Source organism: Hippocampus bargibanti, linkage group LG07, assembly GCF_051943395.1.
Source record: "Hippocampus bargibanti isolate YZ-2025 linkage group LG07, ASM5194339v1, whole genome shotgun sequence".
NCBI classification, from domain to species: Eukaryota; Metazoa; Chordata; class Actinopteri; order Syngnathiformes; family Syngnathidae; genus Hippocampus; species Hippocampus bargibanti.
Genome location: NC_142740.1, coordinates 24,610,755 through 24,637,699, shown reverse-complemented (window position 1 = coordinate 24,637,699; position 26,945 = coordinate 24,610,755). Strand labels below are relative to the sequence as shown.

General features: G+C 39.1%; 2 protein-coding genes across 4 annotated transcripts in view; one reads left to right on the top strand and one right to left on the bottom strand.

Annotated features, from left to right (window-relative positions):
* The window catches only part of tmem38a (transmembrane protein 38A), a 211,604-nt gene that overhangs the window by 26,701 nt on the left and 157,958 nt on the right, over positions 1-26,945 (bottom strand). The gene's annotated exons all lie outside the window — the stretch shown is intronic.
* The window catches only part of rabgap1l (RAB GTPase activating protein 1-like), a 132,309-nt gene that overhangs the window by 99,108 nt on the left and 6,256 nt on the right, over positions 1-26,945 (top strand). For 2 of the 3 annotated variants that reach the window (XM_089000307.1, XM_089000308.1), the window contains 5 exons: positions 1,816-1,959; positions 9,026-9,067; positions 14,435-14,563; positions 24,067-24,159; positions 26,808-26,918. In XM_089000307.1, coding sequence (XP_088856433.1) covers positions 1,816-1,959; positions 9,026-9,067; positions 14,435-14,563; positions 24,067-24,159; positions 26,808-26,918 — 519 coding nt within the window. Of the gene's footprint in view, positions 1-1,815; positions 1,960-9,025; positions 9,068-14,434; positions 14,564-17,398; positions 17,636-24,066; positions 24,160-26,807; positions 26,919-26,945 lie in introns of those variants that run through there. The other variant, XM_089000309.1, reaches the window with a different exon arrangement.

Genomic DNA, 26,945 nt, shown 5'->3' with positions numbered 1-26,945 from the left:
AACCTGGAAGTAAATAGAAAGCTAACTAGCCAACGAGTAGATAGCTCATAGATAGCCAACAGATAGCTCGCTAGATAGCTAGCCACCTAGATAGCTATATAGCTAGCTACATGCAGTACAATCTTCTCCCAATCTGAAGCTATTGTTTTGATTCTCGAGCAAGGCAAGACGTCTTGGCGTGACGTCACGAACAAGGGGGCGGGACCTTCTGAAAATGGCCATTTCGGGTTTCATTTTGAAGTCATTTTTGGACACTAAGTCATTTTTATTGGTGTTTTGCATTTGACTAAAAAATATCAGCCTGCGTGTTTTGGGTATTTTAGATGCTATAAAACGTGTTTTGATGTCAGTTGAGAAACAAAAAAATGATGTCGGTTGTCCTTTAAATGTATTGGCTATTTCGCTGCCGATGGTAGGAAACGTCATCTCTTTGGATAATCATTTGCACACACAACACTGTTCTGTCATGTTTGATCTGTGGTCACACCATAAGGCGGAAAGAGCCCATTGGGGGCATTTCTCACAGCCATTATTTACCCGACTCTGGGCCAGAGCGCAGCTGGCTAGCGACTTACTTGCCAGCAACAGTCCTGGTCATTGTGGTTATGCAAAGCTGTATTCTGGGTGGGCACAACCTCAATGATAGACATCAGATTGTTTATGTACATTGAAATAAATGGTGGATTTAATTTAATGAGTTGTGTTTTTGTCAAACATTCGCACACAATAGAATCATCTGCATTTAGAATTTTAGATACTTTTTTAAGTACAGTACAGTCTAAATACTGTCTGTGATTTGGATCCAGACTAGTATTGCATGCAAACACTTGACAAGATAAAATAGAGTAAATTCAATACATCATTTGTGTCAGTTTAATATTGGACAGGGCCCCCACCCCACCCCAAAAGACTGATTTCCGCAGTTCTGTTAAAACACGTTGATATGTCTGCTCTGATTTTTTTTAATCCTAGGTGTACTTCAGCCTTATTCACGACTCATTGAGACACATTTTGAATTGTGCATTTATGTCTCAGAGAACAGTATTGCCGTTTTACTTTTGCAGTACAGTGCACCCCACTTAGATACTTGAGGTTTAGTACTAATGGATTTACCTTTTCGACTGTTCCACCCCCCCCCCCCCCCCTCTTTTTTTTAACTCTTTCACTGCCACACGTGCAAAAATGTGTCCACTTCTGTGCCGGGGTTTTTGTCATTGTTACTTGAATTCCACGATCCACAGAATATTGTGTTTTAGATCTACATAAACATTCAATACAGCGTTAGAAACCTTAGACTATCTTTTTTCACCAGAAAAAAAGTTAATTCCTAAATTATATGGGTCTGGACTTATATGAGCTTGAAATGAGGGCGGCTATCCAAATTACAATGGAATACATTAGTTTATATAGCACTTAAACAACAGCTAATGATGGAACAAAGGAAAAGGGAAAATGCTACCCCCTTGTGGAAGGGAAAAAACATTGCCAGAGGTATGGCCAGTGCTTTATCGGCACCCAATCATTAAAAAAAAGAAGACATTTGGGAATGGTCATTTTCAATTCCCGAATAAATTTGTGAATGGCAATGAATGAGTTAAAATATTCTAAAATGTTTTTTAATTTTTTTTTTTGTGTTTTTTCCTGACAAATTTATCATGGGCATCAATTCTATATGGAATTTTTGCTATTGGCAGGCCGGCCCCGTTATCCTCCGCCAATCACAGCGGTTAACAGCGGATTGTTTGCACTTGGATTTGTTTACCTGTTTATAAAGTCCCCCGTCTTATCCCTCCCGTTTTGCTTCTTCTTTTCTAGGAACAGCAACCCGAACTCTGGTCCCATTTCCAAGACCTGAATCTGGAGGCACACATGTACGCCTCCCAGTGGTTCCTCACCCTCTTCACTGCCAAGTTCCCCCTTTGCATGGTGTTCCACATCACTGATCTTCTGCTTTGTGAGGTACAGTGAAAACAAGTGTATTATACTCAAATTGCGATATATATTTTTTTTCTCAGTGAGAGGGAAATTGCATCAAGGAAGCAATTGGCAAAATGGCCAGAGCAAGGTTAGTCTGCGCAGTTATCCACAAAAACGAACAAAAAGACAGCTAAAATGGAGTTGTTTTGTTTGTACCATGCACAGCAGGTGTCAAGGCCGAAAGTAGAAAGCTCAGCTATATAACTATCAGCATCAATCCATAGTGGATGCACCCTGCGCTTTGATTTGATCTGTCTACACTGCCTAATCAATAGAGATTTGCCTATCAGGCTGTTAGGTTGACAAAATCGGATCCTTTCCCTGATTCTGATCTGTGAAATTTCAAAAGATCGTGTCTGTAAATCTTGTTCCTTGGTGGGCACTGTTTTAGTGGCTGTGAGCGTATGAGAACGCCGATTGTGCATTAATAGCGTTTGTCTTATTTGCAATCCACCGAGTCCTACATAATGCAATAACATAATCATCCATACACTCGGTTAAGTAGATGAGAGCATCAAAACAAACCCCTCCCCTCAGCAACTCCTTCATATCGCATCTCATGCCTAAAATTATTCACCGTGTCATCACGAGGGATTAGATTCCTCTTTCGCTCAAATCACCTAAATCCCATTTATTAAAGGGAGCATTGCAGAATACTGTATACTCCTTAATTACATTTGGAATCCCACCGAGTGCCGTGATCTAATGTTTCAGCCCACACATTAAACAGCGGTCATTTTCACTGTTGACTAAAACATTCAATCGGAGAGATATCGATTTCAATCAACCTTTGCAGCAGAGGCCAGGCATGCGGCAAGAGCATTATATGTGAGGATTTGAATGATACATGAATATGCGGTGGGATTTATATTATTCAGGAGCGGGATCTGGATTTCCTGTGTGGAATGTACATGTTTTTGAGATACAGACGCTCCCCACCTTACGAACGAGATACGTTCGTAAGGTGAATTTATTCGTAAGTTGCTTCAGTGCTGTATTTTGTATGGAATGTTTGTTTAAAGGACAACCGACACATCCGGACAAGTTGTGTCCATAATTTGTAAAATCACTTCAAATGACTTCCACTGAGCGCATTTTACAAAAATTCCACAGCATATAGCTATATTTAACGTTTTCAGGCTCGCGCTGAATATTCAGGAAGTCTTGTTTTCGAGTTGATGACGATCCCCTACGTGACGTCACGGAGGGAACGCCCGTGACCGAGAAAGCGACACACAATGCATTTTGGGTACTTTGTTTGGTCTGTCAACATCGTGTTGATGGCGAAATTAGAAGGAAAACTACAGAAATAACGCGATGGTGAATCATGTGTCGCAACCTATTGCGTTAACACGCATAAAAAATGTGTACGTTTACACAAATTCCCAGTGGACAAATCAGCCATTTCCAACAGAGCTTGTGCGCCATCTTGTGCATTATCTGGGCGCTACATTGGAGTCCAGACGGCTCGAATTGATACAGAAGGACTTCTTTAATTGATTGCAAACATTTATGCTTTCCTCTTCAGAACTATTTGAATCATATTCATAACTGGATGAGTAACAATCTGAACTCGATGAAGCCATTGTTTTTATTCTGGAGCAAGGCAGTGTGTGACCAATAGATAGATTTTCTGAATCTGCCCAGTTTTGAGCTCATTTTGTGGCAGTTTTGGGACACTCTAAGTCATTTTTATTGGTGTTTTGCATTTGACTAAAAATATCAGCATGTGTGTTTTGAGTATTTTATATGCTATAAAACGTTTTACTGATGTCAGTTAGTAATCAAAAATATGGTGTTGGTTGTCCTTTAAGTTAAACACTGAACGGGGAAGTCCAAAACACAGATGCTCTAACAAAAATAAATTCACACCTACTGTAGTATGACGACATATATCCTTGGGTCTTCAGTAAGCCATTAATGAAGCTTCTGTAATTACTGCTGCAGTAATTACTGAATTACGTGCCAGCAGCCATTACTTTTTGTTATGCATCGCGTCCTACTGAAGCATCAACTGACGAGAGGGATTTCCTCCCCGCCCACATACTCTACGCAGAAAATCGCAACCGAGCTTGGCCGGAAAAAGGCGCGCAATATAAAATCTAACTTGCAGCTTCTCTGTCCGAACATACCAGCAAAAAGCTTCGTATCTCGAATGTTTGTATGTTGGGGAGCTTCTGTATTTTTTAACATGGTTCAATGTTTGTATGACTATTTTGAACCCGGGGACTAGCTGATGACCAGTCGTGGGTGCGCCTTACCTTGTCAACTGAATGACTAACAAGAGCATCATGTATACCACATGGCCTCGATACAGCTCATTTTAATTGCCCTGCGAAAGCAAATTACATGTATCAACTTGCTGAAATCGATACTGAAGTGTCAAATGATCATAAGTAATCAATAAGTTTGAGATTTTGCAATATTTTTGTTAACCTGTTTACAGTCACTTGAACAAACTATTGTAATAGACTTGACATATTTCAAAACTTGTAATACGTATATGAATTTGTTGTGTACAAACGCTTCCCTACTTACAAGCATTTGAGTTACAAACAACGGTACATACGAACATTTTCATAGTAACATATGTAGTATTCTCTCCAGTTGTACATGTACATATCTTTATAGAGCATATATTTTATCAAATGATTATTTTTCAGTACAAACCAATACAGGTTACTTATACAAGCATTTAACATATTTATATAAACCTTTATATAAACCTGTGGGGCCACAGGGAGTGGTCCTCTGCTCCCCCCAACCTGAGAGTAGGGACCTACCATAGCTGTGTCCGGCGCCGCCATGTCTGGACATTAGGGATATATAAATGGGGCCGATACGACCAGTCAGACTTTAGTTCGCTGACGAAGCCTCTTGGATAGGAGGTGAAACGTCCGAAACCTTCAAATTTGTACAGATGACGGCTGAAGAAACCTTCTCATCTATAAACCTTAAACTAACTTAGATAAGCCTTAAACATACATTCCATACAAAATATAGCACTGGAGCAACTTACGAACATATTCACGTTATGAATAATAATAATAATACATTTAATTTCTAAGCGCCTTTCAAAACTCTCAAGGACACTTTACAGTCATTTTTTTTGTGCGGGTGAGCAGCGGTAGCCATTCGCGCCAACGTTCACTCTACCCGGAAGTAACACAGCAACAAAGTTATGAAAGGAAGAGGAAAGGAAAATAATAAATAATATGACAACAAAAAGACACAGTCATTCATTGTTCAGCACTTTCTGTACCCTCTTTGTGATATGAAGCAGTTCTAGATGAAAGAGGAGATGATCAAATCATCCTTTTCAGCAGTGTATCAGTGACGTCATGTTGGAATGTGCACGTCTACTACAAGCTAAATGTATGTTCGGAACGTATCTCGTTCGTATGTTGGGGCGCGTCAGCACAAGTAATAATGTTGTGGTTTTGCTGTCATCGCGTCCCTTCCAAAGGGAAGACGTAACTCTAAATTGTGCCGCGACTAAAATGAGTTTGACACCCCTGAATTGCACACTGTATAGAAAATCGATTAATAGTCTTTATAGCATTAATGGAAAGTTCCACTCCACAGAAATCGTGCTCATAATGATTCTATACCCTTCATTAACTCGGAAGCAATCTGTCAACTAACAGATGGACAAGTCAACACAAATAGGCTGCCGCACAATGTTTTGCATTTCCTCCAACAGTTCTTGCGCTTGTGAAATTACACTTATATACAGTGATACCTCGGTTTACGAACCCCTTGGCTTATGAACGTTAAATTTATGAAAATTTTAACGACGAAATTTTACATCCGAACTATTTTTCGTGATACACACGGAGCTGCCACAGTGAGAGATGTGTCGTTCGCGAACAATCCCGTTCTCCTAACAAGAAAATGGCAGCCGGCTTGTCTGGTCTTCTATTCCCCGCCCCCAGTCGTTGGTTAAACCCACGTGATTGGTCAAGAACGTAGCAGTGAGGGGAGGGGGTTTAAACATTAAAAAGACAGGCAGACGACAGAGAGAGAGTGACAAAATGGATAGAAAGCAGTGAGATTTGGATTTGTTTCAACTTTGATAGTTCAAAGGCAGTGTAGACTGCAAGATTAAAATTCCCATCAATCAGGCTCCACAAATAACCCACACTTGATGCAAAAAGCTATCAACCCAGATAAACAGAACACAATTGATGAGGAACTAGGTAAAATTATCGCAGAGAAAGTGTACTGTTGTTTCATTGTTACTTAAAATGAAAATTTGAACAGGCCGAGAAGGCTATACCGGTTTCTTGTTAACTCATTCACTGCCAGACATGTGCAAAAATGTGTCCACTCAAGTGCCAGGGTTTTTGTCATTGTCACTCAAATTCCAGGACCCACAGAATATTGAGTTTTAGGACTACATAAAGATTCAATGCAGCGTAAGAAACCTTAGTTAGACTCTCTTCTTTCATTAGAAAAAAGAGTTAATTCCTTAATTATATGGGTCCGGAGTTATCTGAGCTTGAAATGAGGGCAGCTGTCCAAATGACTGCAATACATACATGCATACATGGTGATTTATATAGCGCTTTAACAACGGCTGAAGCTGGAACAAAATGCTAACATGGAAAAAAGAGAAATGCTGCCTCTCTGTGGTCAAGAAAAAACATTACCAGAGGCCATGGTCAGCGCTTCAACGGAAAAACATAAACCGAACAAATTTGGGAATGGCGCTCGACATCATATTTCCAATTTCCGAATAATTTCAGGAATGTCAGTGAATGAGTTAATTAACACAGTAACGTAAGCAATTTTCATACACAATTCCATTGGTGTTGTGCAGAACATGCTAAGGAAAAAGCTCCCTTATTCATCCGTGGCATGTCATAAACCAGATTAGGAATCTTTTTTCATGACGTCGAACATTTTTTTTTGGAAGGTGTTGTAGCCATAAAATTCTAATATAATGAGCCTTCGCTGAACAGAATTATGTTATTCGGTTTGTCCGAATAAGTGCTGTAAAGAAAAATATATACAAATATTATTTATATAATAATAATAAATAATATTTATATACAAATATAAACAATGAAAGCATTTTTGTGTTTTAGTTACTTCTATTTTTTTTACTTTGTTACTTCCGGGTTGAGTGAATGCTGGCGCGTGTGGCTGCCGCTGCTCACCCGCAGAGAAAATATCCTGTGACTGTGAAGTGTCCTTGAGAGTTTTGAAAGGCGCTTATAAATGAAATGTATTATTATTATTATATTGTCTTGATTTCTCAATCATATAATGATAATTTTTGAAACCTTGTAATATCAATTTAGAAATTAACATAATTTGAAATGTTCAAAACTTCTCTGACAAATACGTTGCCTCAGTTTTCCCCTCTCAGCTGTCCTGTCCTGTTTTTCAAAAATATCTATATATTTTTTTCCTCCCACTCTTCCCACCCTCCCACTTGCCCCCGGCAGAACAATAAGTGGCTTCCCAGGTTTTTCTCAGCCATTGAACCGCATGATAAGAATCTCTTTGTTAAACCTCCACTCTCATCTCCTGCTACTCTGACAGCTGTTCTCCTTATATATTATTTTATCTACACCGTCACCATTCTGTGTTCATATTTTTCTTGTGAAACAACCATTTTGGAAATTGAAATACTGTAGTCAGGGTCAAATTGTTGCCAACCTGTAAGACAAGGTTGTCCATTTCATTTTTGTCACTGGTCACATTTGTTTTACTGTTTCCCTTGAAGGGATGTTATGTTTTTTATTTAATTGTTTAATGAATCACCCCCACATCCACAGCGCATAACAAATTCATGGATAACTAGTTTTAAAATCAGAAGTCAAGAATAATGAATGTTATTGCGGATTACATTTGATGACACTTTTCAATTTAGCTTCAGACTTTAGCAAGCATCATGGGACTTGACATGCGTACCGATAACTTCCTTTCACAGGCCACATAAAATTATGTGGTGGGCCAGATCTGGCCCGTGGGACTTGACTTTGACACCTGTCTATAAGTCGTTTACTGACTACTCAGTAAACAGACTAAACGAACATGACTTTGTGGTATCATTTTCCTAATCAAAGTAGACTTGCTATATTTTACACACTGGCCCGGGCAGATATGAATGTCTGATCACATGCTCCATATGCATAAACCAGCAAACCCGACTCTCTGTCCCTGAATTCCAAGGACAAGCACACTGTTGGTAAATGACAGTGATGCGGTGTCAATGCCGATGCAGCCGATGCAATCGATGCGGAGCGTCAAAAATGAGCTGCTGCCCGAAAGAGAAAACTAAATGACATTTTAACCAAATAGTCTTGTGTAATGTGTCTTTCTAAATACTCTCTGGGGTGTGGTCTTGTGACATTTACAGTACAGTGTGATGACATACATGACGACAGTTAAAATAATCACAACTAGCAATAAGGACCACTTTCATAATGATAATTAGCAGTGTGGATATAACATCATTCTTAATGTACACATGCTAATGACCTACAGCGCAAAATCCAGAAACAGTTTACATTTTTCAACATCTTCCAGTGGATTTCACTCCACCTTTACTGTTTCTCTTCTTATCTGCCCTTTCGCGTTCCCAGTCTATACTGTAATCACAACCCCGTTTTATGTGCATTTATCCCACCTAGCTTGTATAAATCCTCTCTTTTCACACACATTCTCCAAACACAAACCTCTTGGATCCTGACTCAGCGCAGTACCGCCATCTTGAGGCTTCTTCAAATCATTGCGTGAGGACGGCACTCCCCTTCGTCTTCCTTATTTTTAGTGCTGTCTGAATATTTTTAGCTCGGTGTTGCCATGTGAACTCGTAACAGAGACGAACGAGACGTGGGTGTTCCCGCAGCTGCATTCTCTTCGTGTCGTAATCACATGTATGATGTATGGAAGAGATATCTTAGTCAAAGCACTAATTCACATACTAATCCGCTTTTAAAGTGTTCCTAAATTTAATGTTTCGGCAAATATAATGTTTTCTTTTTACCAATTTTTATATTTGAATGATTGAGGAGGTTATTTATTTGTGTTGTAGGGTCTGAACGTCATCTTCAATGTTGCCTTGGCTCTTCTCAAGGTTAGTAACCTCACCTCATTGATTGACTTGCCTTCGATTTAAAATGGCTCCATTGTGAACTCATTCACTGGCAGACATGTGCAAAAAACCCGTCCACTCCAGTGCCAGGGTTTTTCACATTGTCACTTGAATTCCATGACCCACAGAATATTGAGTTTTAGGACTACATAAACATTTAGTGGAGCATAAGAAACTTTAGACTCTTCTTTCGTTAGAAAAAAAAAAAGAGTTAATTCCTAAATTATATGGGTCTGCAGTTATATGAGCTTGAAATGAGGCTGGCTGTCCAAAATACAATTAAATACATGCGTATTGGTTTACATAGCGCTTTCACAACAGCTGAAGCTGAAACAAAGCGCTAACATTGAAAAAAGGAAATGCTGTCCCCTTGTGGAAAAGAAAAAAACAGTGCCAGAGGCCATGGCCAGAAAAAACAAAACTCGAACAAATTCGGGAGTGGCACTCTACGTCATATTTTCAATTCCCGAATACATTCGTGAATGGCAGTGAATGAGTTAAATGTATCAATTCTGTGATGGGAGATAAATACCCCTGATTGATATTTTTATCACTGACCAGGTGCATCTTTTTTATTTATTAAATTGCCATTCTCTATTTCTGAAAAATGTGTATTGTCGTGAAAATAAAAATATTGCATTAGAGAATCTGAAAATGCACACGATAAAAATGGTTTCTCTCATGTGCCAATAATTCCACATTAAGAGTAATGCAACAACCCTGTAAATTCTGAATATTATTAGTAGTAGTTGTAGTCAAAGTAGTAGCTATAGTAGTAGTAGTAGTAGTAGTAGTAGTAGTAGTAGTAGTAGTAGTAGTAATAATACATTACATTTTAAGCGCCTTTCAAAGCTCTCAGGGACACTTTACAGTCACAGACAAGCATAGGTACTATAATAAATAAAATACAATCAAAAATACAATGCAATAAATAAAATACAGTAAAGTCTCGTTATATCGATATTCAAGGGAGTCCGAAAAAATATCGATATAACCGGGACTATCGATATATCCGACCCTGTTTGCATGTAATTTTCTCCGCGCGTGCATAGAAATAGTATCGATATAACCGGGACTATCGATATATCCGATATCGATATAACGAGACTTTACTGTACAATTATAAATAGAAACAACAGAGAGAGCTACACAGAAAATGCAATTTTAAATAGGTGGGTTTTGAGATGGGACTTGAAGGTGGGAAGAGAATCGATGTTACGAATGTTGGGAAGAAGTAAGTTACGAAGTTTGGTGGCAGAGCAGCTGAAGGCTCTGTCACGGTGTCACCCATCGTGCTGAGACGGGCAGGGGGGAGGCACACAGAGGCGCAGGGACGAAGAGGATCTGAGGGAACGAGAAGGAATAGAAATTTGAAGAAGGTCAGGTAGGTATGGGGGCAAGGTTATGGATAGCTTTAAATGTATAAAGGATAATTTTAAAGTAGTAGTAGTAGTGGTAGTGGTAGTAGCAATAGTAATGAATTGAATTGGATTTGCCTTTATAAGTCTCGCAGTGGAGGAAATGTACATTTCACAGCAGCAAAGTGATGAAATTAAAACATACTAAATAAAAAAGTGAATTATTTGTGCAGTTCAAAACAAACTTAGATGAAAATAGTCAATTTTTAAACAATGCATGTGTAAATTGAAGATACTATTAACATTTGACATAATTACGTTAAAATAAAGATGCCTTCTTGTTCCTTAAACGAGTAATGATACAAACTATACCAAAAAGAGTACAAGGTGCAGGCAATACTGGGGATTGGTCACAAATGAGGATGTAAGGAGGGTGGAATAGGCTTCCAGCCTTCTATTGGCCAGCCATGACGACATTCTCTCGGCTCCTCTCTCCCTCCATCGCGCTCTCCTTGCTACTCTCACCCCCCCTCCCTCCATCTGGGTCCGACTCCCTCCCTTTCCTGCTTTTCCGTCATCATCCACATCACTCCTCACTCACAGAATGTAAGGTGTACCATAGCATCAGCTATTTGGACGTTGAGGAATAAACCTTTTGTTTCTTAATATTATTATTTTTTTGTAATTGACATTTTGTTCTTCTTTGCTAACATAAATGCTCATGTGGAGTGGAGCCTCTTCTCATCGCCTTCCGTTTGTCATTCTGTCTCTATGCTTTGACCCACAATCTCTGCCTCCACATCTCCAGTCATGTGCTGGACTGATGTTTTTTTTACAGCATGCTACCTCCACCCACGAAATGGATTGCAACAAAGATGATCTGCTAGCTGTGAGCCATTAGCTGTTAGCATCACAAAGACTGGCATCTTTTGCTTTGCCTCGCCCCAGTTGCTGACCAGAACAATCGCTACTGATAACACAAGCCTATTCACTGACTCGCAGATGCGTTCATTTAGCCTGTGTTGTTGAGAATCAATGGACCTTCCATTTAAAGGATCTGCAGACCACTACACAACATCTACTCATGGAGATCGGCTTGAGGAGCTGTGGAGTCCAGACTGCCTTTGCCACAGCAACTGTACTCACTTGAGTTAGCTATTATCCTACCTCCTCTATCACCACTCTGCTACAATAAAAGGATTTCCCTCCTGCTCCTCCCATTATAGGATCCATACTGTTATATATATTTTTTGTAACGGATTTGCATTTCAAACATATTCTGGAATCTTCGTTTCTAGTGCAGTCTCCATATTGGCAGTGCATTCATCTCTCACTTTTCAGTCTGCTTAATGAAAATGACTTTTTTCTTCCTCTCTGAAGTCTAAGAATGACAGGAAAATAAGAAAAAGGCAGAATATGTGTCCGTTGCTGCTGTTCGATGAGGCAGGAACCCATGTGTTGAGCAGCTTTGTTGCTTTGCTACAGCATACCGGACTGCGATTTTTATTGCAGCGAGTTAAGGGTGGCTTGCAACCAACAGCGTCTTTTCCAATTTTTATTAACTTTAACATCGGTGGAATGAATAGTGACATCTGAGCTCTGATGGTGGTGGGATGAAAACTTTGACATCTCATCTCATTCTTATTATTATCAACACTGGTTGTGGCGGTGTAGACCTAGTAGTCTTTGTTGAACAGAACTCCTATCATTAGGATTCCTTGGTGGATAATTACGTCTTTGATACCACTTCATCTGTCGTCTAACTCATTCAAGACCTAGTGGGACATTACGGACGACACGCTGGAGTCATACGCCACCCTAACCCCTAAGAAGGACTGCCCTTCTGGCTTCCCAACTCCAACTCCGCCATTTTCTCCTATACCCTCTCCTGTCCACTCTCCGCCTCCTCTTTCGCCCCTGCCACCGCCTCTGCAACTTCCGGCAGTGCGAAGGGCAGTGGAGGATGGAGACGGGACGACAGAAGAAAAAAAGGCCCAAAGCAGTCAGGCCTCAGCGGATTCCTTCTGTAAAGTGATGGATCTACTTGGGATGGGGCATCGACTCTTTGTTCCAAAGCTGCTAGCGGTGAGATTGGGGAATGGGTATATTCCATGTTCAGAGTTAGCATGAGTGGACGGAAAGGGCTTGTACATGAATGCAGTAAGGTTCTCTCCATCTACGTAAAAATAAGATATCGGCGCAGTTTGTGTTTCCAAAAGTTACATGTTGCAAGTTGACTGCAATTCGTTTCACTTCAATGTCGCAATATAAGTCGTCAAAGGTAGGACAAACTGATGTGTAAACTAAATAATCTTCTTTTCCTTTCGGCTTTTCCCTTCAAGGGGTCGCCACAGCAAATCAGTGTCCTCCATCTTTAGAGGTTTGCTCTGCATGTTTGTTTTGGCCAAGCTTTTACGTCGGATGCCCTTCCTGACACAACCCTCTGTATTTATCCGGGCTTGGGACCGGCACAAGAAGACTTATGTCCCTTTGTGGCTACAGAACAAGCAACTCGCTCAGTAAATACAGTAAAGTCTCGTTATATCGATATCGGATATATCGATAGTCCCGGTTATATCGATACTATTTCTATGCACGCACGGAGAAAATTACATGCGCGCAGGGTCGGATATATCGATAGTCCCGGTTATATCGATATTTTTTCGGACTCCCTTGAATATCGATATAACGAGACTTTACTGTAATAAAAAGTGTAATAAAGTGCCCCCAACATGATGGTGGTATTTAGGTTTCATTTGGCACTTGATTATATTACCGTTTAGTTAAAATAAAAACATCTTCACTTTTTCATGGTGCTAGCTGTTCTATCATAATGTGATCATTGCAGTCAATTAAGTTCTTGTTTTTTTTATGTAAAATGAAACATTTGTGGGCATATTTTAGTGTTTAGTAAATGGTGATATACATCCATTGCACATTGTGCACTACATGATTGTGTTTTTGAAGATTTAGTGTAATATAGTATAAAATAGTGTATAATCCCATTTTATTAGAAATGAAATGGGATTAATGTAGTAGATTTGTCCCAAAAAAATGCTGTTCACATTTTTATAGTATTTTGGAACTCATTTGTGTTGTGTGTGTGTGTGTGTGTGTGTGTGTGTGTGTGTGTGTGTGTGTGTGTGCGTGTGCGTGTGTGTGTGTGTGTGAGTGTGATTGTGGTGAGGGATATATCTTAAAAGTTCTAAAACTTGTGTCACACAATCCAAGTTTTCTCATTCAGACTTAAATCGCTGTAGTTGAACACACGTTCCTATCGTTTTCTTCCTGGAATGGTCCTTTCCAAGATCCTCTGCATTTCTGATGTCACAGCTATCTTCATGTCATCCATATCTTCCAACTGATAACTGTTGATGACCCTCTTGAAATGGCAAAAAGAAATAAATAAATAAATACATAAATACATAAATAAATATAAAACATGGTCTGGTGATTACGAAGGTTTCTCCACCAGGTGTTTCAATAGACTGCCAGCCACCTGGTTATGCCGCTCCTTGTAGGCTTTCCTGCCAGCGCAAATGGTCGTTCGTCTCTGTGTCCTGCGATCGGCTGGCAACCAGTTCAGGGTGTCCCCTACCTACCTAGTGCCCAAAGACGTCTGGGATAGGCTCCTGTGATCCTATCCGTAGTTTGTATACTCTGTGTATGGATTTAATGAAGACCCTAAAATAATAAGTAAAATGATAAGAACATTCATCTGTGTCATGTCCAAAATGTTGTATTTGTGTAATAGACATAATAATAATAATAATAATAATAATAATAATAATAATAATAATAATAATAATAATAATAATAATAATAATACCTTTTATTTCAAGCGCCTTTCAAAGCTCTCAAGGACACTTCAAAGTCAAACATATGCAGTTCAATCAAGTGAAATACAATAGTGAACGATTTAGAGGAAAAAATCATGAAGCATGACTAATTAGTTCCCACGCCCTCTCTTATCTCACCTGTTTATTTGCAGACATCCAAAGAGGACCTCTTGCAGGCAGACTTTGAAGGGGCTCTCAAGTTCTTCAGAGTCCAGCTCCCTAAACGCTACAGAGCAGCAGAGAATGCCAGAAGGCTGATGGAACAAGCTTGCAACATCAAGGTTTGGCTCTTGCCAAGCACATGCAGCCTTTCATTGTGTTTTTTAACATTGCACAGCGATCATAAAGGTTTCACTTAGAGCTTCTGTAAAAAACAATTGATCATTTATTCAGGTTCTTCATGCAAACTGACTTTAAAACACAACAGCGTCCAGTGGGGCTGGATCATATGTCTTAATCATACTGTATATAAATCGAGATATACAGTTGTGTGAAAAGGATTTTGCCTCCTTCCTGATTTCTTATTTTTTTTGGCAGATTTGTCACACTTCAATGTTTTAGTTCATCAAACCAATTTAAATATGACTAAAAAATAACAACTAAACACAAAATGGATTTTTTAAGTTAACGTTCTTATTAATTACGTGAAAACAAAATTCAAACCTACATGGCCCTGTGTGCAGAAGCCCCCAAGACTAGGGGTAGCCAACCAGACTAAGAGCCATTCTTTTTACTGTAACTGCAAAGAGCCACACACACACAAACACACACGCGCGCGCACGCACACACACACACACACACACACACACACACACACACACACACACACACACACACACACACACACACACACACACACACACACACACACACACACACACACACACACACACACACACACACACACACGTGTTCCAAAATACTGTATACATGGACATACATGAAACCTAAAAACACAAAAATACGATTTTTTTTTTAAAGAAACGCAGTCGACTTGGGACCAGTCTGTCACCTCTTGGTCAATTGCGATCCACGTATTGGGCACCCCTGCCTTAAAAACATAGGTAATTCGCTGACTAGTTTAGCATTTACCATTTAGCGCCTGTGTCTACGCATGAGCGGCGATCCAGTGATCTGATTGGCTGCCCTCTATGTCAATCAAGTTGCGGGATTGATGATAGGCTTATATTGTTCGTTCTGTCTACCTGTTTGAATGGCAGCTCCATTACTCAGGCGTTTTTGGTTTTAATTATAGTTACAATTTATTATTAGAGTAAATAAGTTACATATATTTATAGTATGTGTCCTGCTGTTCATTATGGAGGTTATCAATTTTGTTTTCTGTGGCGTTCTTTTAACTTTGTTGACAATGATTGTTCATTGCTATTTATCATATTTATCGTATCAGTTTTATCAGATACGATGTGAGATCCATGGATACCAATTATAATTCTTACCAATGTCTTTTACTGACATTCCTCTATGTAACCACACACAAAGTCCTTATCATATTTCTCTTGACTTCCATGAGGCATTTCAAGAATTCACTGAGGTCACATAGACCCAAACCAGGACACAATGTAATACTTTGGATTTTGTCCATGAGTTTGTGTGTGTCTGTGTGCGTGTGTGAAAGTGAGAGTGAGAAAGAGAAAAGAGTTGGCAGATGAAATAGATAATTTTCACTCTCCCCTTGCTGCTCTCCTTGAATCTACAAACAGTAAATATTTTACATTTCAGGCTTTTTTTTCATCTGCTATCCAAAGATGATTACTTATGGTGTTAATGTTATCTCTTTGAAACTTTGTTTGCGACACACGTGGCTGTTTGGGGGTGTCCCAGCTCAGGTCATCCTGGATGCAGTGTGTCATGTTATCTCTGGCGCTTTGGTGGCCATTTTTGTTCCCTAGTGTAATGCAGTCCTGCGAAACATGGAATCTCATTCTTGGCTTCACCAAAAATGAATAAATAAAAGTACATTGATGCTGTTTTTGTGTAGACATGCACAAGCTCAGCAAAGTAATTGTGTTCTTAAACTGGGCTTTTTTTTTACATTCATACGTCTATTTTGATGATTTCAAATCAACGTGGTTCACATTGAATCATCCAAATGGGCGTGTTGGCATTAGATGTGGGAGAGATTTGTAAATTCTGTTGGCCTTTTATCATTTTTCTGGCAGGTGATCCTGTTGTTTGCACTCCTCAAGGTGCATCATTTTTGAGAAGCCTCTTTCTTCCTTCTACTGTCTATTTTTAGACAAGTTACTTTTCAACTTATGAAATAGAATATTTCCTTTGGGCAGTACTATAATAAGAAAGTCATTCAAAATGACAGACTTGGGCAGTGAGGAGATGGATTGGAAAAACTCAGGGGAAAATTAGCTTCTTCGACTATACTTGTACAGTGGGGCCTCGGTTTACGAACACTTTGCCTTACGAAATTTTCGGTTTACGAATGTTGTATGAATGTATATAAATGTGTGTCTGTATCAGTGCTTTCTCTCACATTTTGGGTCAACATAGCTGCCAATTACCGGTCGTCCATGATTATAGCAGCAATGACTTCATTGTTAATCCACTGTAACACCCAAACAAAATGACATGGGAAACAGGTTTCACCGGATCGCTAGTGTAAAAGAACTATACATTCCATTCTTAACCCTTTTCTAACCTTTTTTATTCAAGATCATATGAACTGTATATTTTACAAATTCAGTCATTTGAAAATTATTTGTGCAATTGTGCTTCTGCTAAAGGGGAAGCTTCGTTTTCATGAAACGAAATGTGTAAGGAAAAACAAGCTATTCTGCTTGACAGCTTCCCTTTTATATGCCTCCAGTAAAGGTGTGGAGAAAGCTTAAGAAAGAAAATAGTGATGTTGGATTGAATTAAATAAATATTTCAGGCTGTCTAAAAAGTAGAGGAAATGATAAGAAAGACAAGAAGGAAAAGCTAAATCATCATCCTCCTTTGTCATGCACTGATAGTGTTTCAAGGAGGGGGGTGGGATGTACAAACAGGTGTGTTGTACTGTTCACTCACTTCCCCCGCCACCCTCCGCTCAGTGGGCAGGGCTCAACTCCTGAGTGAGAGACTCATGAAAGCAGTCGGTCGTCTTCTCTTCTATCAGAGAGAAGCAAGCGCTCTCACTCGCACGCTTCTTTGGCGCGCTTCCTCATCTTTCTTCTCTTCCGCTTCCTCTGCTGGGGTACGAGCGAGCAGGCGTCGAGATGATGCAGGAGGTGTCTATCGTGGTGGCATACGATGCTCATGTTGTTGAGCGGCCGAGTGAAGAGGACACTCTGGCCCGTTTGGTTGCCCACTCCAGACCTCTCAGAGCAGCTCGACCTGTGGTATGTCTCGACCGTACTGGTTGGTTTGGTGCTTTAGGTATTTTTTTTTTTTTCTTGCGTTGGGATTTCATCAGCATCGTTTTACTCGAACTAGACATTTATTATTGAGTGAATACGACAAGGCGATGTCAGCATACCTGTCAACCTGCGAGACACTGTGATCTTACGGCTCAATTTATTCTTACTTACTGAGAAAAAAAACATACGCATTTGTAATATTTTATTGCGCAATGACAACAGAAGTTCACCTGTAAACATGAATACTTACAACATATTTCTAGCAATAATCAAGGATGTTCTTTGTTGTAGAGCATTCTGGCTTCTTTTTTTTTGCTGTGGACACATTTAATTTGTCCACAGCAAAAAAAATAAAAAATACAGTGATACCTCAGTTTACGAACCCCTTGGCTTACGAACCTTTTGGTTGACCAACGTTACATTTATGAAAATTTTACCTTGGCATACAAACTATTTTCGTGATGTGTCGTTCGTAAACTTCTAACAACAAAATGGCAGCCGACTGTTTTTGTCCTCTATTCCCCACCCCCAGTCTTCGGTTAAAGCCATGTGATTGGTCAAGAACGCAGAAGTGACGGGGGGTGGTTTAAACATTAAAGAGACGGGCAGACGACAGTGAGAGAGTTTCAACTTTGATAGTTCAAAGGCAGGGTGTAGACTGCAGGGTTAAAATATCCCATCAATCACGTTCCAGAAACAACCCGCACAAGCCATCTGTACACTTGATGCAAAAAGCTATCAACCCAGCTAAACAGAACACAATTGAAGAGGAATTAGATGAAATGATCGCAGAGAAAGCACCTACAAGGGATCATTCCTCAAGATGGTGAAAGAAGAAGGTTACGTTCCTCATCATGTGTTTAATGCTGAGGAAACCGGCCACTCCATTCCATCAAGCCATCAACAACCATCACAAAGGTAAATAAAAAGACTTTATTGTATAGTACAGTTTATTTAATTAATTATAATACCATAGCACATTTATTATACATACAATAAGGTATATTTTGTGTAATTTTAAGGCTTAGAAAATTAGAAAGTAGAAAATTATGTTTTATGGGGACCTGGGAATGGAGTATTCTCATTTTAATGGTTTCCTATGGGAAATTAATTTTTGGGATACACACTTTTCGCCTTACACACTCTGTCTGGGAACCAATTAAGTTCATAAGCCAAGGTATCACTGTACTGAGGTTTAAGTCATTTTTATTTGGGTTTTGCATTTGACTAAAAATATCATACTGTGTGTTTTGGGCATTTTAGATGCTATAAAACGTTTTTCTGATGTCAGTTAGGAAATACAAAAGTGATGTCGGTTGTCCTTTAAGCAGGATGCTGTAATTCCTTACGTAAGGTCATTTCAGCTAATCAGAATCACTTGCCCGCCACATGATGATCAATAAACTAAAACTTGAATAAAAACAACTATACAGACTGCATCAGTGCCGAATCAAAATCTGAAAGGCACTTGGATCAAAATGTGTAACACAACATATTAAACAAAGTAATGAGGAATCAAACCAAAATCCTGAAAGCTGTTCAATTTCAAACTAAATTTATTCCCTCTTCACTAAATCTCCTTTTTATGTGTTTTTCCTCTGTCGGCATAAATAAAGCAGATCAGCTGAACTTTGTAAGCTGCTTTAAATAGCAAACACATTCCGTGCCACCTCGGCTTCGTCAAAAGTAATAACGTGCCTCAGATTTTTTGAAGGATTATGGGAAGAATTTCTCAAGGTCTTTGGGATTTGTTTACTGAAGGTAGTGTCGGAATTTAAATGTTCAAAAGTCACATGTGCTGAACTGTCCCTTAAAATTGAGCTCTTATATTACTGTCTGTCATACTATCATACAGTAATATCACCATATCACTGTCTAACTATATATATTTATATATATATATATATATATATATATATATATATATATATATATATATATACAGTAAAGTCTCGTTATATCGATATTCAAGGGAGTCCGAAAAAATATCGATATAACCGGGACTATCGATATATCCGACCCTGTTTGCATGTAATTTTCTCCGTGCGTGCATAGAAATAGTATCGATATAACCGGGACTATCGATATATCCGATATCGATATAACGAGACTTTACTGTGTGTGTGTGTATATATATATATATATATATATATATATATATATATATATATATATATATATATATATATATATATATATATATATATATAGATATATATATATATATATAGATAGACAGATAGATAGATAGATAGATAGATAGATAGATAGATAGATAGATAGATAGATAGATAGATAGATAGATAGATAGATAGATAGATAGATAGATAGATAGATAGATAGATAGATAGATAGATAGATAGATAAACAGTGATACCTCATTTTACAACTTACACTTCATTGGTTCCCAGAAAGTGTATATAAGGCGAAAAGTGTGTCTTCCAAATATTAATTTCCCATAGGAAACCATTAAAAATGAGAATAATTCATTCCCAGGTCCCCATAAAACATAATTTTCTCCTAAATAAGCGTTTAAACTACACAAAATATAACTTGTTTTATGTATAATAAATGTGCTATTGTATTGTAATTAAAGAGATAAACTGTACTACATAATAAAGTCGTTTTATTGCACCTCTGTCTGGGAACCAATTAAGTTCGTAAGCTAAGGTATCATTGTAATTTGAATTAGTGTTCTTACAATGTATAAAGTTCGTTTAAAAAATATGAATGCTACTATGACGAAAAAACATGATAAAATGTTTAATTTAACTGATTTCAAAACAAAATTCTGTCGACTTTTTACAAGTAGTAGTATTTGTTATAATTAACATTACTGCTAATATTTAAGGACGAAAACAGAATTGAAAATATCTTAAAATTGTATTTCACAATTTTTGCGTTTCCAACACAAACATTTTCTAAAAATGTGCAACAAAATGTGCAAAATATGGCAAAATACGGCCGGTTGACAGGTACGCGATGAGTGTGGCAGGGTCGTGTTTTTTCGTGTGCGTGTCGTTCTACTGGTAGGGTGATGCTTGTTTTGGGTAAAAAGGCTTTGTCATTCACTTCTGCTCCAAAGTGAGATTTGAGATACAATGACAATGTGTTACATATGAATTTGGAATCAATGGAGACTTTGTGTGTGCATGTGTGTAAGTGGTGGTGGTGGTGGTGGTGGGGAGCTGGTTTTGTATGCCTCACGTGGCTAATTGAATTCCATGGCCTACTTTTTCCTGGGATGTCCACTTGCTTTTGTCCTTTATTTCAATATTCAAACTCTTCTGGGCCACCAAGGGGCCAAGGCCTCATCACCGTACACGGACGCATGCAAGCACGCACACATGCTTAGCACGATAATCAGCAGCACGGCACTAGAGCTGAAGCATGTGATCTCAACCAGGGGAATTACTAGCCATTTTAAAGTGCTGCTGCTCAGGTCATGAAACCTCAAAGATGGGCCTTGTAACATCTTCTGCAGCACACAGTGTAAGACCATCAAGGCCTGCAAGGCCTTCTCTGTTGACCTAAAAATATCTGAATCACAGAATAATGTGAATTTTATTTGGTCCATGAATTCTTATTAAATAATTCCAAATTGTCTTTCAGCTTCCTTTCATTACTTGTCCTCTGTTGCGCTGCTTCCAGACATGAGTTTTCATATTTAGGGATTTAACCAATCACATTTCAGCCATCATTTGTTACCAGGCTCAGATATCAACCTCGACATCTTTACAATACATTTTGAACGCTCTGGAGCATAAAGATCCTTTCTGGAAGGCACTGGCAACGTCAGAGTTTTTGCAAACTATGGTTGGCTAGTCACGTTGGTTTCTCTAGGTACTCCATTTCCTCCCACATTCCAAAATCATGCCAGGCACTTTAATGGAACACTCTAAATTGTCCCTGGGTGTGACTGTGAACTCAATTGGTTGTTCGTCTGTGCGTGCCCTGCAATTGGCTGGGAACCGGTTCAGCGTGTCCTTCACTTACCCAATTTAAAACTGATTATTTTCTTACAGACAGTGTATTTTAGGTGTTCAGTTACCTGACATGTTTCGGCAACAACTACTAACCTTCACTTACCGTCGGAGGACAGCTGGGATAGGTTCCAAGCGCCCACAGTCCTCGTGAGGTTAAGTGAGCGGATGGGTGGATTTCAGATTTTAATACTTACTTTCAAAGGATAAGGGGCCAATCCACATTCAGGGCATTGAATTTGGTCTTTGTTTGATGTCTGTTTGTACTCGTCATTGTCAGAAAAAGGGCTCCCTGGGTGCAAAGTGCAGATTTAGCACAGTAACATCCAAGCTGTTTTGAAGTGAGACTGTTTTTCGAGGTTCTGCCTTAAACATGTCTTCCTTTCAACTTCCTTTCATTACTTTTCCCCTGTTGCGCTGCTTCCAGTTGTGTGTTTTCGTATTTAAGCATTCAACCAATCACATTTCAGCCATCATTTGTTAGAACTCTACCTGGACGCCTTCACAATCGGTTCTGCAGACCCTGGATCCTAAAAAAATCAATGGCGATGAAACTGTTGCATTAACCAATCAGAGTTCAAGTTGGCAATCCAAGGCCTGCTGGAACGCACTGGAAACGTCAGAGTTTTCGCAAACTATGATTGGCTAGTCACATGAATGGCTAGTCACTAGCCAATCATAGTATCACTAGCCACTATGTGATAAGAGCATACTGGGTGGAGCTAGCACACTGTATCTGTGGCGAGCTGCATAAGCAAATATATCGGTGTGTTAATTTAATAGCGGTTTAGGATGGAAAAAAATGGTCATCATTAAGAAAGGTCGGACTAGCAAAAATATCGAATAATATTGAAATGGTATGCGGTTATCATGAATCCACATGTTCATAATAAAAATTCAAATAGTTTAATGACAGTATTTCTTAAGTTTCTTCAAGTCACAAGTCACAAGTTATTTCCTGGCCAAGGGCACCCTCTCGTGGACTTGTATTAAATCACACCTCACTCACAGCTGGGGATTGATTCTGACGTAGTACTACTGAAGGCCTAGGGTTGCCCGCCTAACACAGACCCAGTGTGATAGGTTCAAGTCTTCTTCTTCTTTTCCTTTCGGCTTTTCCCTTCAAAGGGTCGCCACAGCAAATCAGTGTCCTCCATCTTCGGAGGTTTGATCCGCATGCTCGTTTTGGCCAAGCTTTTACGTCGGATGCCCTTCCTGACATAAACCTGTGTATTTATCCAGGCTTGGGACCGGCACTAGAAGACTTATGTCCCTTTGTGGCTACAGAACAAGCAATGTGATAGGTTCAGGTGATATTACATAATAGACAACCTGCGTTTTAGTTGATTTTTTGTGTGACATTAAACCAGATAATGTTGCTCCCCCCCCCCCCCCCCAATTATAACTTTTTAGTTGGAAAGTCTAATCCATTATCATAAAGATGACCATATTAAATAACTTGGATTGAACAAACAAAATATATACTGGCTGCACATTTAAATAAAATGGCAACAAAGTGCTCAAGTTTTTATTGTTATTCCAGGTGCAGATTGCTGGAAAATGGAATTCAGGTTTAAATTGAATTTGAATAGGAAAATGAAATTGGAAATTGAACTCAAAGCGCCCAGTGAGACATGTGCTTGTATTAATAACACAAACAAGCCACAACTCGGCATCACACATGAGCTCAATCCCCCAATGGAACAGTTGGCACTATGGCAATATTGTTTCCACACAGGGGAGATCAAATTATCACCTGCTTGGAACAGACACACACAGAATATCAGTGAGTCTTGAGTGTTGTCACATATTTTTTTTCATGTATCATTTTTGTCAGACAATTTGGAAGTCAATCATTTGTTTTTATTATTTCAGGGCCGATCATAATTTGGGAATCAATTTGAAGGCAGAATTCTGCTTTCTAGGTCAACATACTCTGGATCTTACCCGAACACAATGTTTGCGACTTGTGTTTTCATCACAAAAATGCTCAAACAGTTTCAAATACTCATTTTATACAGCTCGAAAAAATACACAGAAATATATGAAATAATCTTTTTTGGAACGTTATTGTGTCCTTGCTTTATTCTCACGTTATTTCAAATGGTTTCCGTTGATTTTGCAACAGTGAAGGCTAGAAGCTGAGCAACAAAAACCACAGCACCACAACTTTGTCGACGTAACAGACACTGTTTAGGTGTGACAGTTAATTTGGTTCAGACTATGTGTTGTTTTTATTGGATCAATCACTGGGACGTTATTTTTTCTTGTGACTGGTCACAAACTGAAAATTCTATTCCAACAGGCTAATGGAAACTAGCGAGTAATATGGTTTTATCATAAAAAGAGCATCCCCGAAAGGCCAAATTAAACAACTCCATCTTTGTCTCACAGTGCACAGTGCATTGATTTTGCATTTTGTGTTTATAGGTACCATCCAAGAAGCTTAAGAAATTTGAGAAAGAATATCAGACGCTGAGAGAGAGCCAGCTTCAACAAGAGGACCCTATTGACCGATACCAGGTACAAATATACACACGCATATGCATTTTCATGTTTTCTGGGGACCAATTTTTCGGATCATCACTTACGTGGACTACACTTTCCAAACGACTTACAGCTATTTAAGAAAATCAGGGATGCACATGGTGGCTTTGTCAGCTTATAAACACCTTTAAATATAAGATTTTATGAAGTCATGTTTGGACCGTGTCATATGGGGACTTCAGAAAAATCGATTTTCCGTGTGTGATGGGGACTAAATGTCATTGTACTTAAATGTATTTAAATAATTCACACACGACCGCTACCAGGTAGACCTGATAAATGGACGGACACACACACACCTTTCAGTTCAGTGTATCTTATATTCCTTATATTTCAATACTACAATTTACTACAATAATAATAACATATAATATACTACAATGTGTATTTTTTTCGGTCAGGGGCGTTCCTTCAGTGACGTCACGTACGGACTCGTCACCAACTCAAAAACAAGACTTCCTGAATAATCAGTGTGAGTCTTAAAGCGTAAAATATAGCAATATGCAGTGGAATCTTTGTAAAATACGGTCAGTAGAAGTCATATGAAGTCATTTTACAAATTATGGACACAACTTGTCCGGAGACGTCGGTTGTCCTTTAATCAGAATCAGAATCATCTTTATTGCCAAGTATGTAGAACACACAAGGAATTTGTTTCCGGTCGAACATGCTGCACTAGTATCATCATCAATGAATCCAAAGAGAATTGTTGAATACATGAGTTGGGCACTTAACCTCGTTGTAGTCGAAACTACAAGCTACAACTTTTGAAAAGGAGGAAGGAAACGTTTACTTTTGATAAGAACTTGTCGTGACAGTCGTGACAGTCGTTTCCTCTTCCGTCCATCGGGAGGCTATATCAGGCTAAGAACTTCCTTTTTGGTGACGACCGCAGTTTTTGAGAGGGCATACATACATTGCTCCCATTGTTCTGTGGTTTACTAACTGTCTTGTTACTTTGTGTCATATTTTACTTCATAAGAGTGACAAAAGTCAGAGTAGGAAGTAAGAGAGGGAATCTGCAAGTTGCTGGCAAGAGAAAGGAAACTCCTATCTCATGTGGATCATGTGTTGAAATTTAGTCTGTGGTGCCGCAGCCTTGATAGCAGGACCTTGGATTGCAGATCGGGGTAAGATCTTTCTGCTCCTTCTAAAGGATTTATTGTGAGAAGATAAGACAAACTAATTTATATTTTTATGAGAACATGAATGTGATTTGAGCCTCCATTTCCCGAATGTAAATGTACAACATCAGAGGAAGTCTAAATACGGTATTGGAAGAGATAAGAACGTCATGCGTGGCCATTTGCAGTAGTAGAGTCTACCCACCGGACATTACTGTAATTATTGTAATTAAGCTTGTTACTGAGAGGAAGTACCAAATTGGATAACAAGAGTGACATTCAAACAGCCTCTCTTCCTTTCAGCAAGTTTTCATCTCGTTAGATAAAATAATGCAATGAATATACGTCATCCATGCTCATTTATACATATGTGTACTTTGTTTTGGATTGGGGTTGTAAACCAGAGATAAAAGATATTGCTGTTGTATGAAAAAAAAAATGTCTGTATCACGTGGTTGCGTCTTTATTAAATTAACAGTGTCACGTGAAATACTTTTTAAGGGAGTCATGAGATTCCAGTGATTGGTGACAATAGTCATGCTATTTTTTTCATATGAATGTAATTTTTAGGGGGATGTGTATTTTTTCATGGCAACAAGCGAAAGACATGTAAAAGAAGGAAATCGAGGAGTATGAGATGTTTGTTGTCCGTTTGGGCCATTTATCATCTGTCTATTGTATTGGATTGGATTGGATTAGCCTTTATTAGTCTCGCAGTTGAGAAATTTACATTTCACAGCAGCAAAGTTATGAAAGGAAGAGCTGTTTGTCATACATATTAGCATATTTGACAATAAAGCTGACTTTGACTTTTGACTTGAAAGGAAAGGAAGAAGTAGAAAAACAACTACAGAAGCAGCTGGAAAGGCAGTCACTCTCACGGCGCCATCTTAAGTAAAAACAAAAAACAAATAATGTTACAATACAAAAGACACAGACAGTCATTCAACCATAAGCATTTACTGCACCCGTCTTTCTCGCATGAAGCAGTTCACGATGAAAGAGGAGAGGATCAAAGCGTCCTTTTCACCAGTGGATCAGGGATGTCACGGTGGAATGTGCACGTCTGCTACAAGCTAAATGTTGAAAGCAAACACGCAGCTGTAGCATCCATTGACGAAAAGAGATTAACTCACATCTCCTGCCCCATTTAAATCCGCTTCAATTCCAAGGCGCAGCAGCTCCACATGCGGATTGGCGCTCCGCGCTGACGCTCCTTTCTTCTCATCGCGGGCTCCTCAATCCATGCATCCGCAACCGCTCAGCGCAGTCTCCTCCTTGATGGATGTCGTGGCCAAAAATGCTGATAAATGCTGATAGATATGGGTTCATATCTGTTCAGCACGACGCACAACAACACAAAGTGACAAAGGAAAACATAAAAACAACAAAAAAAGCAAGGCCCGTGACAGCACTTGTTGACGGATGCCTACTCGGGAGCCATCTTGGACTTCTTCAAGTCAAGTTTATGGGTCATTGAGTATTGCTTTGTGTTTACAGAGGGAGAACCGCCGTCTCCAAGAGGCCAGTATGCGGCTAGAACAAGAAAATGACGACTTGGCCCATGAACTGGTCACCAGTAAGATTGCCCTCAGGAATGACCTTGACCAGGTAATTTTGGCTACAATAAGGTAGCCG